The sequence below is a fragment of the Macadamia integrifolia genome, chromosome 11, assembly GCF_013358625.1.
Source record: "Macadamia integrifolia cultivar HAES 741 chromosome 11, SCU_Mint_v3, whole genome shotgun sequence".
Taxonomy (NCBI): domain Eukaryota; kingdom Viridiplantae; phylum Streptophyta; class Magnoliopsida; order Proteales; family Proteaceae; genus Macadamia; species Macadamia integrifolia.
The window spans coordinates 12027676-12044021 of record NC_056567.1 but is presented as its reverse complement, the minus strand read 5'-3'; the positions used below and the strand labels follow the sequence as shown (position 1 = coordinate 12044021).

The window sequence follows — 16346 nt, the reverse complement described above, 5'->3', positions numbered from 1 at the left end:
AGAAAAATGACCTAGTCCCAAGGACTTCACCAAGTGTTTGATAAAAGAACCATTGCACGCACGCTTCTCATGGCCCTTGGCCTTGCACCCATGCCCATGTGACGGATACATCAATACTGCATCATCACCCACATCACTAAGCACCATGGTGAGACCCAAATGGAGCGTACAAATACCTTAATCAACCAAAACCATTCAAATCATCGCAAACATTATATTGCCAATAATGACAACAATGCCATACATCATAGCACTTATAAGTGCAACCATTACCATGATGCCAACGCCTAATGTCTAACCGTGACAACAAGAGAGATAAGGGAAAGGAGATGTAAGGGCCTCCAATGTATTTCGTCAGCAGCGTCTTTCTTTGTCTTCTACTGCCGACAACAAACTCAATTAATTCGTGATGTAGCTTTCTCACCAGATCAGTCACTTGGTGGAATTCATCATCTATGATCAGAGAGGGACATAGATTCTTGCAATCTCACAACGGGATTGGTTTTCATTGATCCTCATGGGAGAGAGAGAACACCAGTCAGGGGTGAACTCCATGGAACTTCTTCGTTCCTTGCTTACCGACTAGCTTCGCAACATCTGGACATTTTGGCCCAAATTTAATGGTTAAGAAATCCTCATATATGATATATATTAAGGTCTGAGGAGTCAGGTCTAATGCGGAATCACTCCCTTGACCCATCAACATCATCTTCAAATCTGTATTCCCTTGAAAGGAAAGATTAAGCTGTTAGGTGTTCTCGACATCATCAGAAGAGGTTTCACCAGAAACATTGCAGGTAACGTAAGATTTCAAACTTTTTAAGCAGTAACTCACTGAACATCCATCCATCTCCGACTTCCCTTCAAAGGCCTCTGTGTCTGAGTGTATGAACAACTCATTAGCTTTCATATAAAATAATAATTTAACATCTCCACATACTTCATTGAGTTCATTCCTTGTTTACGAAACACCACGATGCTTCTAGCCGTGCTGACAATAGGTGGGAACTTCCCCTACTCCTCCACTATGCAAATTGACGCCCACAGAGCCTATTTGATTGTATATAAAGTGTACCTCCTTTCTCCTTTATCCCATTACAAGCAAGACCTGCAGTACTGTGCAGAGATAAAACCCAAACTCCACAACAAAACCCTCTCGGTCAAGCCGAGCTTACCGGCGATACAATTTTAATTGAAGCATGAGAAAAGATGTTTCTAAGACCAGATGGGTCTTCTTCAGGTCTCAATATCTTTTCCTATTAATGTGTACAGTGGACTGTAGCCCTCCCGAAGACCCCATCGAGTGTTGGTCGTCGCGAACAAGTAATTGCACCATCACAAATTCCTATGGTGCCTTCCCTGATCGGAGTGTGTGTCGAGCGGCGGACGTTGCATATCCGACGAGCGAGGAAGAACTTATTTCTGTGGTGGCCAAAGGCACGATGAGCAAGAGAAAGATGAAGGTGGCGACCCGTTACTGTCACAGCATCCCCAAGCTGGTGTGCCCGGGTGGGGAGGACGGGTTGCTGATAAGCACCAAGTATCTGAACCGGACTTTGAAGGTAGACCCAACCACGATGACGATAAGCGTGGAGAGTGGCGTGACGCTGCGGCAGTTGATCGACGAGGCAGCCAAAGCCGGGCTGGCTTTGCCTTACTCGCCCTACTGGTGGGGGTTGACGTTGGGTGGGCTTCTGGGCACCGGCGCCCATGGCAGCTCCTTGTGGGGGAAGGGAAGTGCTGTGCATGACTACGTCGTCGAACTTCGGATGGTCACACCGGCGGGGCCCAAGGACAACTACGCAAAGCTCCGAGTGATGGATACCACTCAAACCGAGGATTTCAATGCCGCTCGCGTATCCTTGGGTGTCCTTGGTGTCATCTCACAGGTAATTCAGCTGGCAATGAACAATTTCCACCTTCCATGTGAAACCCAACATTTAGATTTTTGAGGTTTCCCCCTCCTGAATCCTTCTATGTGCTTGTAGGTCACCCTAAGATTGCAACCACTCTTCAAACGCTCCATTACTTATTTGGTGAAGAATGACTCGGATTTGGGAGACCAAGCGGCTGAATTCGGCCATCAACATGAGTTCGCAGATATCATTTGGTACCCTAGTCAAGGGAAGGCAGTCTATCGAATTGATGACCGAGTCTCCTTCAATGTCTCCGGCAATGGTCACTATGACTTCATTGGGTTCCGGCCTACTCTTTCCCTTGCATTGGCCATCATAAGATCTTCTGGTAACCATTAATTATGCTCTTCCCTTGTTGGCTTATACTTACATTTGGGTATTGAGATCTGAGTTTCTGGTTGGATATATGGTTCGTGACAAACAGAGGAAAGCCAAGAGTCTACAAGCAATGCGGAAGGAAAGTGCATCGATGCAAAGCTAGTTACGTCCACCTTGATGAGCAGCGCATATGGCCTAACAAATAATGGGATTTTGTTTACGGGTTACCCAGTGGTTGGATATCACAATCGGCTACAAGCCTCGGGGACTTGCCTGGACAGCCCCGAGGATGGTCGCATCACGGCTTGCCCATGGGACCCTAGGGTGAAGGGCCAATTCTTCCACCAAACCACAATCAGCATTGGCTTGTCCAAAGTGGGAAGCTTCATCCTAGACCTGCAGAAGCTCTCACGGTTGGAGCCCAAGGCACTGTGCGGGTTGGAGCTCTACAATGGGATCCTGATGCGATATGTAAAAGCCTCTAGCGCCTACTTGGGGAAACAGGAAGACGCAGTGGACTTCGATATCACTTACTATAGGAGCAGTGAACCCATGAGCCCCAGGCTTTACCAAGACATCATAGAAGAGGTAGAGCAGCTTGCGCTCTTCAAATATGGAGGGCTTCCTCACTGGGGCAAGAACAGGAACCTGGCGTTCGATGGTGTGATCCACAAGTACGGGAGGAATGCGAAGGCGTTCCTGAAGGTGAAGCAAAGGTATGATCCGCAGGGACTCTTCTCCAACGAATGGACAGACGAAGTGCTTGGGATTGAAAATCCAAGTGAGGTGACCACACTCAAAGAGGGATGCGCGCTGGAAGGGCTTTGTGTGTGCTCGGAAGACCTCCATTGTGCTCCACAAAAGGGTTACTTTTGTAGACCTGGTAAGGTATACAAGGATGCACGGGTATGTACACGTTTGAGGACGACTCATCCGCGGCTAAGTACTAATAATATTCACAATCATTTGTATCGTTAGTATGTAATGTGTTACCTCAGCTAAATATATATATACCTACCTAGTCATGTGGTTTCAGCAAGCTCGAGAAATTACTGGCCCACCTCCCATGAGATCAAGGATCTCATTCATATTGATCGATGCTCCAGTATGCACTCTCATTGGTCTCATGGTGGTGTAACGACCATACACTACCATGTAGCTATCTCTTATCCATATATATGTAATAGGTAAGGTTTGTGGCTATTTGTGCCACATGGAGAGGTGACATAATAAATTTGACCATTGTTTTTTGTAAATTAATTTGACCATTTGATGAAATGAATCGGATAGGTCAATTGTCAAATTTTAACATCAAATTCAGTCGTACATCTTCCAATGTATATTCATGCATCCAGATCTTATAATTATCATGGTATAAAATCAAGAAGATATTCATAGGGGAAAGAACTTGATGCTTCCCACCCCACCCCCCACCACCAACCCTTTTAAATGAAACTTTTTAGATGTAGTTTTTATTTACTTTTGAAATCCAATAGAATTAGATGCAAGGCAAAATTTATAAAAGCTGTTTTTTAAGGTTTGAAAATTTCACTCCCATTCCCTATAATACCTCTCACAACCAAATGGAAACGTACTTGTGGCGTTATTGATAAAGAAAACTGTCACACATGGATAGTTCGCAATATCACCGACGATAAAAAAGCAATTGGGATAAGAATGAATATTGTATTGAAATAGTGTTTATCTATGTACAAGAGGGACCTCTATATATATATAAAATATGTGTTGTGAGTACATATGTGCAATATAAATATGGTTGGTGAGCAAGTGGAACAGTGTATGTACAAATTCAACTCCTTCTTTACATCCTCCCTCCAACTCAATATGGGAAAGTCGATCCCAGCTTGAGTTTGGAAACAAGAATATCAAAACGTCCTGGGAGATGAGTTTTGGTGATATTGTTAGCAATCTATTCAGAAGACGTAACTGCCATAAGACAAAGAGTAGCACAAACAAAATGTTGAAGCACAAATTGACAATCATTCTCTATATGTTTGGTGCATTCATGAAAGACATCATGGTGATTCTAGAAAGCACTTCATTACCAAAAAAAAAAAATTGATTTTAGATAGTACTTCCTATTATCATAATTAAAAATAGAAGCACTAGAATGTATCTCCCATGTCTTCGGGTATCCACTGTAACCAAAGATAAAAGAACAATAAGAATAAAGATGAATATTGTATTGAAGTCGTGTTTATCTTTGTATAAGAGGGACCTATATATAGGTCGTGAGTACATGTGCAATATAAATATTGTTAGTGAGCAGGTGGAACGGTGTATGTACAAATTCAATTCCTTTAAATCCTCCCTCCAACTCAATGTGGAAAGGTCGATCTCAACTTGAGTTTGGAAATAAAAGTACCAAAACGTAATGGGAGATGAGTTTTGGTGAAAATGTCAATAATCTGTTTAGAAGAGGCAACTAGTATGAGACGAGAATGCCATGAACAAGATGTTGACGTACAAAGTGACCATCATTCTCTATATGTTTCGTGCATTCATAAAAGACATCATTGTGATTCTAGATAGCACTTCTATTATCACACTTAAGAATAGTAACACCGAAATGTATCACTCCCATATTTTCAAGTATCCACCATTACCAAAGATAAAAGAATAATAGGAATAAGAATGAATCTTGTATTGAAGTCGTGTTTATCTTTAATTCTTTATACAAGAGGGACCTATATACAGGTCGTGAGTACATTGCAATATAAATATGGTTGGTGAGCAGGTGGAATAGTGTGTGTACAGGTGCAACAGTGTGTGTACAAATTCAATTCCTTTACAACTGAATTGGTCTATTAGCACCCAAAGCCTATTGGCATTGGGGGGAAGAAATCGTCTGCAATTCCGATCTCGTACAATTCTGTACAATGCCACCCCAGGTGGCTGACACATGTAATATTCCATATTCACGGCTAAGATGAATCTACCATGATACAATCTTAAACCAGTGAAAAAACCATATTGAATCAAACCATTGGAGAACAAACCGAAACAAACCGGATCGGTTTATCTTTTTGAAATAAAAGCTGAAATATTTTCCCCCTATCCTCTTTTGACTCTCTCTCTCTCTCTCTCGGCCTCTCTCTCTCGATCTCGACTCTCCCTCTCGGTTCTCTGTAACCAAAAGCTCAGACTTGCTCTTTCCCTCAACTCTCCCTGCTATCTTGACTCTTCGTCTGTTCGTCCCTCCCTGCTCTCTCGATTTGTTCCACGCTCTCGACTCTCTCTCTGTTCGTCACTCGACTCCTCTCTCTCTCGGTTTGGCTCTCAACTTCACTCTCGACTCACTCTCTCTTTGTTACAAAGCTCTGTGCAAAGGTATGATACACCAACGTTTTCTTTGCACCAACGTTTTCTTTTGTTAATGTCATGCTTTTTTTTTTCTTAACAGCTTACCTTGTTGAACAAATTGTTGATTAAATCTCTATCATTCTATATCTCTCTCTCTCAAAAGGCATCAATATGTCTAGATCTGTGATTTGGGGTTTTGAGAACATGAATGTTGATTTAGGGCTATTTTCATTGGCTGATTTGAGCTTATTTATCTTTAAAATTTCAAATTCATATTTGTGTTTGCTTGCTGTCTCTTTCAAAACTTAAGAGATTTTAGGTTATTTTCCTTGGCTGATTTGAGTTTTTTTTTCAAAAAATTTCAATTCCATTATTTTTTATTTGCTTGCTTTCTCTGTCAAAACCTAAGAGATTTGTTGTCTCTGTCCTTATATTCAAGTTAGAGTATTTTAAAAATTTTTAATTCCACTCTTGCTCTTGCTTTGTTAAATTCTGTTGAAGTACTGGTACTTTAATGTTTTTTGTTTGTTTTGTCTAGTATGGAGAATGTTAGCATGAATGATGTGAGTGAACCTATTTTTGGGATGTTATTCAATTCAGAACAGGATGCATATGATTATTACAATAGTTATGGATGGGTAATGGGGTTTAGTGTTAGGAAACACTTTCTGAATAAGAGCAAGAAAGACAAGATGACCATAACATCTAGGGGATTTGTCTATTCAAAAGCTGGTTGTTGGTTGAGTGATAAGCGAGACATCAATACTGCTAACCCCCGAGCTGAGACAAGAACAGATTGCCAGGCACGAATGAACATATGTTTGGTTGATGATGGAAAATACAAATGTTGTGACTTTGTGAAGGAACATAATCATGAGCTTCATATTACATCAACAATTCATATGATGAGTTCACAGAAGAATATGTTAGACATACATAGGCAAGAAATTGATTTGACAGATGACTCGGGGATCAGGCCTAGATCCACAGTTGAGTTGATGGGTAGGCAGGCTGGTGGGATCAAAAACCTGAGTTGTTTGACCCAAGATGTTAGGAACTATCTCCGCACTAAAAGACAACGTGCCTTGACATATGGTGAAGCAGGTAATTTGATGAAGTACTTTGTTACCCAAACTAGGAATAACCCATCTTTCACATACTCGTTTCAACTGGATAGTGAAGAACAAATAACTAACATATTTTGGGCTGATCCAAAAATGATCATTGACTACGCACAATTTGGAGATGTAGTCAGCTTTGACACTACATTTCGCACTAAAAAAGAGTGTATGCCATTTGGGTTATTTACTGGATTCAATCATCATAGAGGGTGCACTGTATTCAGGGTCGATCTTTTATATGATGAGACAGTGGAATCTTTCGAATGGTTGTTTGAGGTATTCGCTGAAGCACATGGTGGAAAGAAGCCTATAACTATATTCACGGACCAAGACAAAGCTATGGCTAGAGCATTAAAAGAAATGTGACCTCAGATATGGCATGGATTGTGTACTTGGCACTTAATGCAGAATGGCATTACACATTTGGGTCATATGATGAAAGATGGCTCCAAGTTTCTTACAGATTTAAAGAAATGCATATACCAATACGATGTGAAAGATGAATTCAAGACAGCATGGCATAATTTGCTGAACGAGTATGTTGTTAAGGATATGGTTGCAGCGCATTTATGGTCTTAAAAGTCAATGGGCGAAGTGCTATATGAAAAACACATTCACAATAGGCATTCGAAGTACACAACTCAGTGAGAGTCTGAACAGTGACTTGAAGGACTATTTGAAGTCAACTTTGGATGTTGTGCATTTTTTAAACATTTTGAGAGAGTTCTTAACCAGAAGCGTGGTAATGAATTAAAAGCTGAATTTGATGCACGAAATAAGATGCCACGACTTGCAAATTCAATGTCAATTATACAGAAACAAGTTCGGGAACTCTACACTCCTGTAATTTTTCAGTTATTTCAAGAGGAATATAATTGGATGACTGTTTGCACCATCATAGGCTGAATTGATGGAATGTCCTTCACTAATTTTCGGGTTGGGATTTTTGAAGCAAACTGTGAGTATAAAGTATGTTGTAACCCACTTCAAGGAATTGTAGCATGTAGTTGCATGAAATTTGAGACAGATGGTATTCTGTGTTGCCATTGTTTGAAAGTTTTTAATGTGTTAAATATAAAGCGTATTCCTGAATGCTATATTTTGAAGAGATGGACACGGGGAGCAAGAACTATGGTGGTCAATGACAGTAGGGGGAAAGAAGTTGAACAAGATGTCAACTTGGATTGTACGCAACGGTATAAGCGTATTTGTCTTGAACTTATTCAAATAGCATCAGAAGCTTCAAATACAATTGAGGGATACAATTTGGTGAAAGATGCTGCGAATGAATTAAGGTTGAAGCTTGGTAATATTAGAATCAACCCAATTGATTGCCCTGATATACTAATATTTCCTGATTTCTCTGATAACGTATACCCAGGATTACGTTTGAAGCATAAAGAGAAAAGTACAAGAGGTGGTAGACGGTTAAAGAGTTGAGTTGAAAAACGAGGAAAAAAAAAGAAAAGTGGAGGGCCAAGTAACAGTCAACGATTACAAGAACAACAACCAACACATGCACCAACTCCTACACAACTGATGGATAACACATATCCCAGTTACATGTCACTTATGGTGAGTAGGTTTGGCTTGTTATGTTGTTTGCTGTATTTTTTTTTTCTTAGTCAATCTAGATTGCCTAATATTCAATGTCACTTGCAGGATTCTATTTCCCATGTATCATCTCAAGCATCTGTAGCTCATCAATCACTGGATGAAGATTATATTTCAATTCAGCTAATGAGGACTATTATTTTTTGCTATTAAATACATCCAGTTAATGTCATGGCTTATTTTTGTGATATTAAAACACAAAGTTTCATTGGATCTTTATTTTTGTGCTTACCAATACATCCAGGATTCAGCTAACATTATTTTTCTGTAAGTAAGGAGTCTTTTGCTCAAAATGGTAGAGCACCTAGGTTAGTGCCCAGATTATGGTGGTTCGAATCCACCAAGACTTAAAAAAGTGTCTGCAATGTTCCATACTCTTTTTGTGGGAAACGGAATAGTTAGTACAGTCAAACCTTATCTAACCAGCTACTGTTCCATACTCTCCATGTATTTAATCTTTCTTGGATATTATGATCCCATTTGTTTATTCTGTTGTAGAGTTCTCATCTCAGATGATTAGTGGGATGAGTTATCGAATATCAGAGTGTTGAGTTGCAACATTTCTCTAAAACTCCAATCTCCTAATTGTGTTAGTCCATCTTACAAGGATGTACTCAGCCAATCAGTTTTAGTTGTCCTCACTATTATGAATGACTCCGTGAATGTGTGATGGACTAAAATCCTATCCAAATTCTAAGGCAATTGGCTCTATCCATATTGGTAGTTCAGATAGTCTTTTATTTATAAGTATTGAGTGCACATTGCAGTTTTAGTCATTTATTTATTTATTTATTTTGTTGTCAAGGTTTAGTCGTGAGTTCCTTTTGTTGGTGTCAGTATGCAAATTTTGAGTTAGAAGTTGTTTATAATATAGGATTTTGGGATTAGAAGTTGCTGTAATAGGGTCCCAAGACTGTTTTACTCGTATTTCTATTGTTTTGTGTATATTAAAACTATTGTAATCTCTTTATCAATTTAGTGTGGATGAATGGAATTTATTTGAGTTTTGTAGATTTGTTTGGTTGGTGCAGGGGATATGTTCATCAAGGGGCTCATTTGAGAGCTTTGACAACCTCTCTCTCTCTCCCTGTCCCTACTATTGATTGTCTTTCCAGATCAGAATCTTGATTTGTGGGTCGGTTTTATTTTTCTGACTTTTCTATCATTGAATATGGTATATTTGTAGAAAAGCAACCCTAAAACGATACAGAAGATAATGGAAAAACAAAACAAACAATGCACACTAATTTTACGAGGTTCGACAAGGTTGCCTACGTCCCCTGTGAGATGAGATCATGCTTCACTATCAATGAAGAATAGGGTTACAGCGCTCGTCCTCACACCTCTCAGTATTGCTTGCATTACAGAGAAAGAAACCCTCGCTACAAATATATAGCGAAAAAACCATAATCCGAAAAGTACACAATTGCCCTCAAATAAAAAATTCGAGCAGGGGGCTGCGCCCCCCTACACCCCCTGATATGCAGGGGGCCTCCTGCCCCCTTGCAACCCCCACGGCCCGCTAACCGGTTAGCGGGACCGTCGTCCTGCCTGTCTAGGTGTTGCACCAGTACTCCCTGGATTAAACTGCGACGGAATACAAGACATCATACACCAACAATCTCCACCTTAGCTTGAATTCTATCGAGCCTCCTGTAAAGATAACTTGTAGACGTCTTCATCATTGTACCTTATTAGAGGTACAAACCCGCACCTGTTTGGTGCGTCCCTTATCTTCAACAATGAGTAATATTAATCAAGTCCAAACAGGACTCGAACTTCTCTGTAGTAACTGGCTTTGTAAACATATCTACAGGATTGAGATCTATATGAATTTTTCTCAAGTGAATACTGCCTTCTGACACAAGCTCCCTGATCTTGTGAAATCTCACATCAATATGCTTTGTCCTTGCATGAAAGACCTGATTCTTTGCAAGATGTATGGCACTCTGACTGTCACAATATAACATTATACCTCCTTGCTCCAACCCCAACTCACGAACCAGTCCAGCCAACTAGACTCCTTCCTTGGCAGCCTCAACTGCTGCCATGTACTCTACCTCTGTAGTGGACAATGCAATTATAGACTGAAACATCGTCCTCCATGATATAGGTCCACCAGCCAATGTAAACACATACCCTGTAGTAGACCTCCTCTTGTCTAAATCACCAACATAGTCAGAATCAACATAACCTGTCAATTCTGTAGAACTTCCCTTGCCACTGAACATAACACCTATATCTTTAATCTTGCTCAAATATCTGAAGATCCACTTAATTGCATTACAATGCTCCTTCCTTGGATTACTCATGTATCTGCTAACAACACTGACTGCATGAGACAAATCCGACATGTTACAAACCATAGCATACATAAGACTCCCAACTGCACTAGCATAAGGGACTCGAGACATCTGCTCCACCTCCTCATGTGTTGTAGGGCATTCCCTTTTAGATAACTTGAAGTGGCCAGCTAATGGAGTGCTAACCGGCTTAGCCTTTTTCATATTGAAACGCTCTAGCACCTTTTCAATATACCTCTTTTGAGTTACCCAAAGTTTACCTGCATTTCTATCTCTGAGGATTTCTATGCCAAGAATCTTCTTAGCGGCACCAAGATCCTTCATCTCAAATTCAGCACCCAATAAAGACTTCAAAGAGACTATATCATGTTTGTTCTTTGCAGCAATGTGCATGTCATCAATATAAAACATCAACAAAATAATGGAATTATCACTTGACACTTTATAATAAACATAACTATCATACTCACTTCTTGTGTAGCCAATCTTCATCATGTGGGAATCAAAGTGCTTGTACCACTGCCTAGGAGATTGCTTAAGGCCATAAAGCGACCTCTTAAGCAGACAAACATGGTCTTCCTTTCCCTGCACCTTGAAACCTTCAGGCTGCTCCATGTAAATATGTTTCTCCAAGTCACCATGAAGAAATGCAGTTTTCACATCAATTTGTTCAAGCTCTGAATCATACATGGCCACCAAAGCAAGTAGTACCCTGATTGAAGTGTGTTTCATCATCGGAGAAAATATTTCATTGTAGTCTATCCCCTCCTTCTGTGCATAGCCCTTGGCTACAAGTCTGGCCTTATACCTTTCACGCTCCTTCTCAGATGCTGCCTCTTTCTTACGAAAGACCCATTTACACCTAATGATTTTTTTTTCCTTGGGTTTTTCCATAATCTCCCAAGTCTTGTTCTTCTGTAGAGATTCCATTTCCTCCATCATAGTTGTCATCCATTTATCATGTTGTGCATCACTCAAAGCATCATGGTAGGAAGATGGATCACCTGTACCTACAGTGAGGGCATAGGCAACCATGTCCTCAAACCTGTATCTCATAGGTACTTTGTGAGTACGTTTTCCTTTACCCTTTGTCATAGTATAAGGAACTTCTACTGCTTCCTGTTGTCCTGGTAAATCACTTGATGACTCATTCTCTCTTGTTGTTTCTAACTCACCTAACTCCACCTGCACAGTAGAACCTTCTTTATTTTCATCAACTGCTTGTGAATTGTAATTTGACTTCATTATATGAAACTCATCAAACACAATGTCTCTGCTAACCATAACTTTTCTGTGAACTTGGATCCCACAACTTGAATCCCTTTACACCTTTCTTAAAACCAAGAAAGATACATTACTTAGACTTTGAGTCTAACTTGGAACGCTGCTCACTCTCAATATGCATATAGGCTGGACAACCAAATATTTTTAGAATAGAATAATCTATTGGTTTTCTTGTCCATACCTCTTTAGGAATTTTATAATCAATCGCCTTTGATGGAGACCTATTGATGAGGAAACATGCCATGTTCACTGCTTCTGTCTAAAATCTCTTGCTCAACCCTGCATTCAGCCTCATACTCCGAGCTCTTTCTAGAAGTGTTTTATTCATCCTTTCAGCTACACCATTTTGCTGTGGTGTCTTTGGAACCGTGAAGTGATGTATAATCCCTTCAGCTTTGCACAATTCTAGAAATGGCTTGTATGTGTACTCTCCTCCATTATCTGTTCTCAAGTATTTAATTTTCTTTCCTGTCTTCCTTTCTACCTCAGCCTTCCATTCCTTAAATTTAGTGAACACTTCACTTTTATGCTTCATGAAGTAGATCCAGACTTTCTTTGAGTAATCATCAACAAAGGTCACGAAGTATTCTGCCCACCTTTAGATTTTGTTGTTGAAAGACCCCATACATCGCTGTGTACATAATCAAGCACCCCTTTACTCTTATGTGTTGCAGTTTTGAAACTAACCTTACACTGTTTTCCAAACACATAATATGTTGGGTCCCGATTGACACTGAGAGGGGGGGTGAATCAGTGTGCCAAATATTTTTTCACTTTCCAACTGTACCCCTGATGTGGCAATCACTATTTTCACTTCAATAGCACAGTCTATTGATGCTGCCCAGAGCTGCTATGTATACTACTGATCATTCTTACTGTTGCATGAAACTTACTCACATAACATGTATTGCTGCCCAGAGCTGTCTTATAAACCTCACACAGTAATCACAGTCACATACATACACAGTCGTGTGCACATCCACACTGCACCACTAAGTGGTCAGTCTACCAGATGTACACACCCATTCTGCAGCCAAGCACTCCAATCCACAATACAAATACGAGCATACACATCCACAACACAAGAAATACGTGCTTCGGCCAGTTGCCTACATGCACGGAGTAATGCCCACTGTCGGGCTCAGCATTTACTCAATACTAATTATGACTGCACCCACAGCCAAGGGAACACATTCCCAGTTTCCACCAATGACATACAATGGCTAGATCTTCACCCTAGTTTTCTCAGAATGATCTGAGAGGCCGCACCCACGGCAAATAGGTTTAGGTAGTTGTACCTACCAAGGAACACATAGCCCCTGTGTCCAGCACCCACTGAACACGAATAAAATAAAGTTGGGCTTATAACAATGCCCTATAGTGAAGCACTCATACATGCAAATTTCCCCCAAATAGACTACAACTATCACTTAGGCATTTTATCAAACATCTTGCCTACAATGATTTATAATAATGGAAATTTGGCAAAAGTGAGGTTACCTTGGCAAGGAGTAACCGTCGGAGATGCAATAATGTCGATCTCCACTTGATGCGGACCACAATCACGTTGTCTCGGTGCCGCCAATGCTTCAACCCCGGTTGGCACTTGGGTTTCTTGAAGCAACTCACAAGAACCAAATTCTAGGTTCTTCTTCTTCTTCTTTCTTTTCTCCTTGTCTTTACTTTCATAGAGTAACAATGGCATTCACATTCACATTCACATTCACACACACACAAAGAGAGGAAATAACTTCTTCTCTATTTCCCTCTTCTTCTCTTCTCTTCTATTTTCTTTTCTTTTCATTTGACAACAACTAATAGAACATGCTACCTTGGTTTCCAGCAACTTCCTAAGCCTCTAATGGTGGCTATGGATGAAGTGCAAGAGGATGGAAGTGTTTCATTCAAACATTGAGCCTTCCACGAGCTTCAACTCCTTTTTCCGACCACCTCAGCAACCTCTCTGCCTGATTTCTTCCCTCAGATGTGTAGAGCTCGGAGAGATCAAGAATCTCCAACTTGAATCACTCAAATCCGACTTAAAATGAGGGAGATATGACCTTTTGAAGTTGGAGCAATGAGATAGCCTGAAATGGAATCTTCGTACGGGTGGCGTAGGCTACACCGGCGGCGCGTGCAACAGGGGCGAAATCTGACCGTAGATCTCATATAAAAGATCTTATAATCCAAACCGTCCGATTAAACCAACGGACAACAGATCCAAACCGTTAGTTTTGAATATCGATGACGTCATCATGACGTAGGCGATGACATCGTCAGAAGTGTTGTCGATCTATGATTGGTTGCTTTTCCGGATTTTAAGGGAGCTTGTCTCCCACTCACAAAAGAGAAATGACTTATTGACCGTTGGATCCGAATCCTCCTTAATATGATTTCATAAGATCATTAAGATTGGAATCTTCTTTATATCTTTTATACACGCGCGAAACACACTAACATACCTTGATATAGTGTAGCGCCAGTGCATCAAGAATTATGCATATAACCAATCAAATCCCACGCGCAAGCATCTATCTCGTCCATATCACACCAAAATCTCAGTAGCCTTTGGATGGGCATCAAGCCTACGTGGTCGAATCTTGGCCGTCCATTTCACTTCCCTTTACTCCTATTTATTACAATCAAGCCCCTGCCTCCATGTGTTTCAGTGCTTAAAGACCCCTTGCAACTCAGACCTTCAAAATCTTTAAATTACACAAAAGCCCTTCAAATTTCAAAATTAAATTCCGAAAAACCCACCCAACACCGAGAGCAACTGATGGATTTTCGGTTTGGATTTTCGAACCGACTTTACAGAAACGCTTATAACTTTTTCATACGATATCCGATCGAGATGAAATGAAGTGTGTTGGAATCGTAACTGGATGCTCTACGACTTTTCAGAAGACTCAATCATCTGAATCATCCATGTAAAAAGACAAAAATGCCCCTACACCTTTCCAATGACGTATCTTTCTCATACGGAATCGGAATGCGATGAAATCAGAACCGTTGGAAAGATTGTATTTTTCTCGTATTGTTACATGTAGAACGCTTCCTTTAAAAAATTCATCTTCAATGCCGAAACTGCCCTTGACTGCCATAAATGCCGTAACTTCTTCATACGGTATCGGAATGTGACGAAATCAAATGCACTGGACTAGGAAAATTACAATCTATATTTTTCATGAAGAACCGATCTTCCAAAAATGTCATTTTCATTACCGAAAATGCCCTCGATCGTAAATAGGCCAATTTTGCCAGTTTTGACCCAGAAACCCGCACCACCTATTAATGGTGTATTAAACCACTCCATGCATACCAAGCTGCTCTGTTATCTCATCGGTGACACTGGATACTACCATGTCATCATTTTCATTCACGTCACCCAAACTGGCCACGTCATCATCGCCACGTGGCCGAGTTGCCAACAAGGACAACCATAAAACAACAATGTTAGGGTTAGTTGTGGATGAATGTATACATGCTAGGTTAGTTGTGGATGAACTGTAAGCATGCTAGCTAGTTATGGATGCATATGCTAAGTAGAGCTTGACTGTAGGGCATTGATATAAGCCCAATTTAATTGTATTATTTATTGTGTGCTTAGTGGGTGCTAAGCACCGGGAGTGGGTGCTCCCGTGTAGTGGGTGCTACACATTGTATCGGCACTAAGAGTGCCATCTCAGCTTCGGCTTGAGAAAATTGGGTGTGGGTGCTCCCGACTGTGGGTGCAGTCAAAAGTAGTGTATTGAGTAGGTACGAAGCCTTTACAGGCACTACTCCGGGGATGTAGGCAAATTGCCGAACCTCGTAAAAACCCTGTGTTGTGGGTGTTTGTTGTTTGCATTTGATATTGAAGTGCGTGGAATGTGAAATGGGTGTGCATACTTGGAAGTGCCTATGAGAGGCTGAGTGTGCATACGACTGTGTGCAAACAGGGACAGGTACATCAGGTTTTTCTTGGCCAGACATCGGACAGGTTTTTAGGTATCAGAATTGAACTCACTGATTCACCCCCCCTCTCAGTGACTGCCGGGTTACAACACATATACCTTGATCCACTTTACCCCATTGGTTAAAGCAACTTCGAGCCCAAGGCACAAGCTTCATATTCGGCAATATTGTTGGTACAGGGGAAACCAAGGCAGAATGACGAAGGCAAGTAAAGGATGTTAGGAGTGACAAGAAATATTCTTGTGCCAAACCCCTTTTGATTACCTGCTCTATCAAAGAACAACTGCCATTCATTAGCTGTGTCTTCTTCTTCTATTGCTACGATTTCTTCATCCGGGAAGGCATCATCCAGGGCTCTTCTGTCTTCTATAGGGTGAGCAGCCAAATGATCGGCTATAGCTTGCCTCTTGATAGACTTTTGAGCAACATAGTTGATGTCAAACTCTGATAACAATAGCAACCATCGAGCCATCCTTCCTGTTAGAGCTGGTTTCTCAAAGAGGTACTTG

General features: G+C 40.8%; 2 protein-coding genes across 3 annotated transcripts; both read left to right on the top strand.

The window, feature by feature from the left end:
- The first annotated feature begins 466 nt into the window (after window positions 1-466).
- Window positions 467-3560, top strand: LOC122093392 (probable L-gulonolactone oxidase 6). 2 transcript variants are annotated; one of them, XM_042663726.1, is made up of 4 exons: window positions 467-797; window positions 1273-1889; window positions 1989-2244; window positions 2341-3560. In XM_042663726.1, the coding sequence occupies exons 2-4, from the start codon at window positions 1443-1445 to the stop codon at window positions 3210-3212; spliced, it is 1575 nt and encodes a 524-aa protein (XP_042519660.1). In that variant the 5' UTR covers window positions 467-797; window positions 1273-1442; the 3' UTR covers window positions 3213-3560. The 2 variants fall into 2 exon arrangements, with proteins under 2 accessions (XP_042519660.1, XP_042519659.1); XM_042663725.1 differs by lacking the exon at window positions 467-797 and having other exon boundaries at window positions 824-1889.
- Window positions 3561-6097: 2537 nt separating this feature from the next.
- Window positions 6098-8119, top strand: LOC122092915 (protein FAR1-RELATED SEQUENCE 5-like). Its single transcript, XM_042663217.1, has 4 exons — window positions 6098-6955; window positions 7088-7234; window positions 7415-7522; window positions 7760-8119. Exons 1-4 carry the CDS (start codon window positions 6098-6100, stop codon window positions 8117-8119), a joined length of 1473 nt encoding a protein of 490 aa, XP_042519151.1.
- The last annotated feature ends 8227 nt before the right edge of the window (window positions 8120-16346 follow it).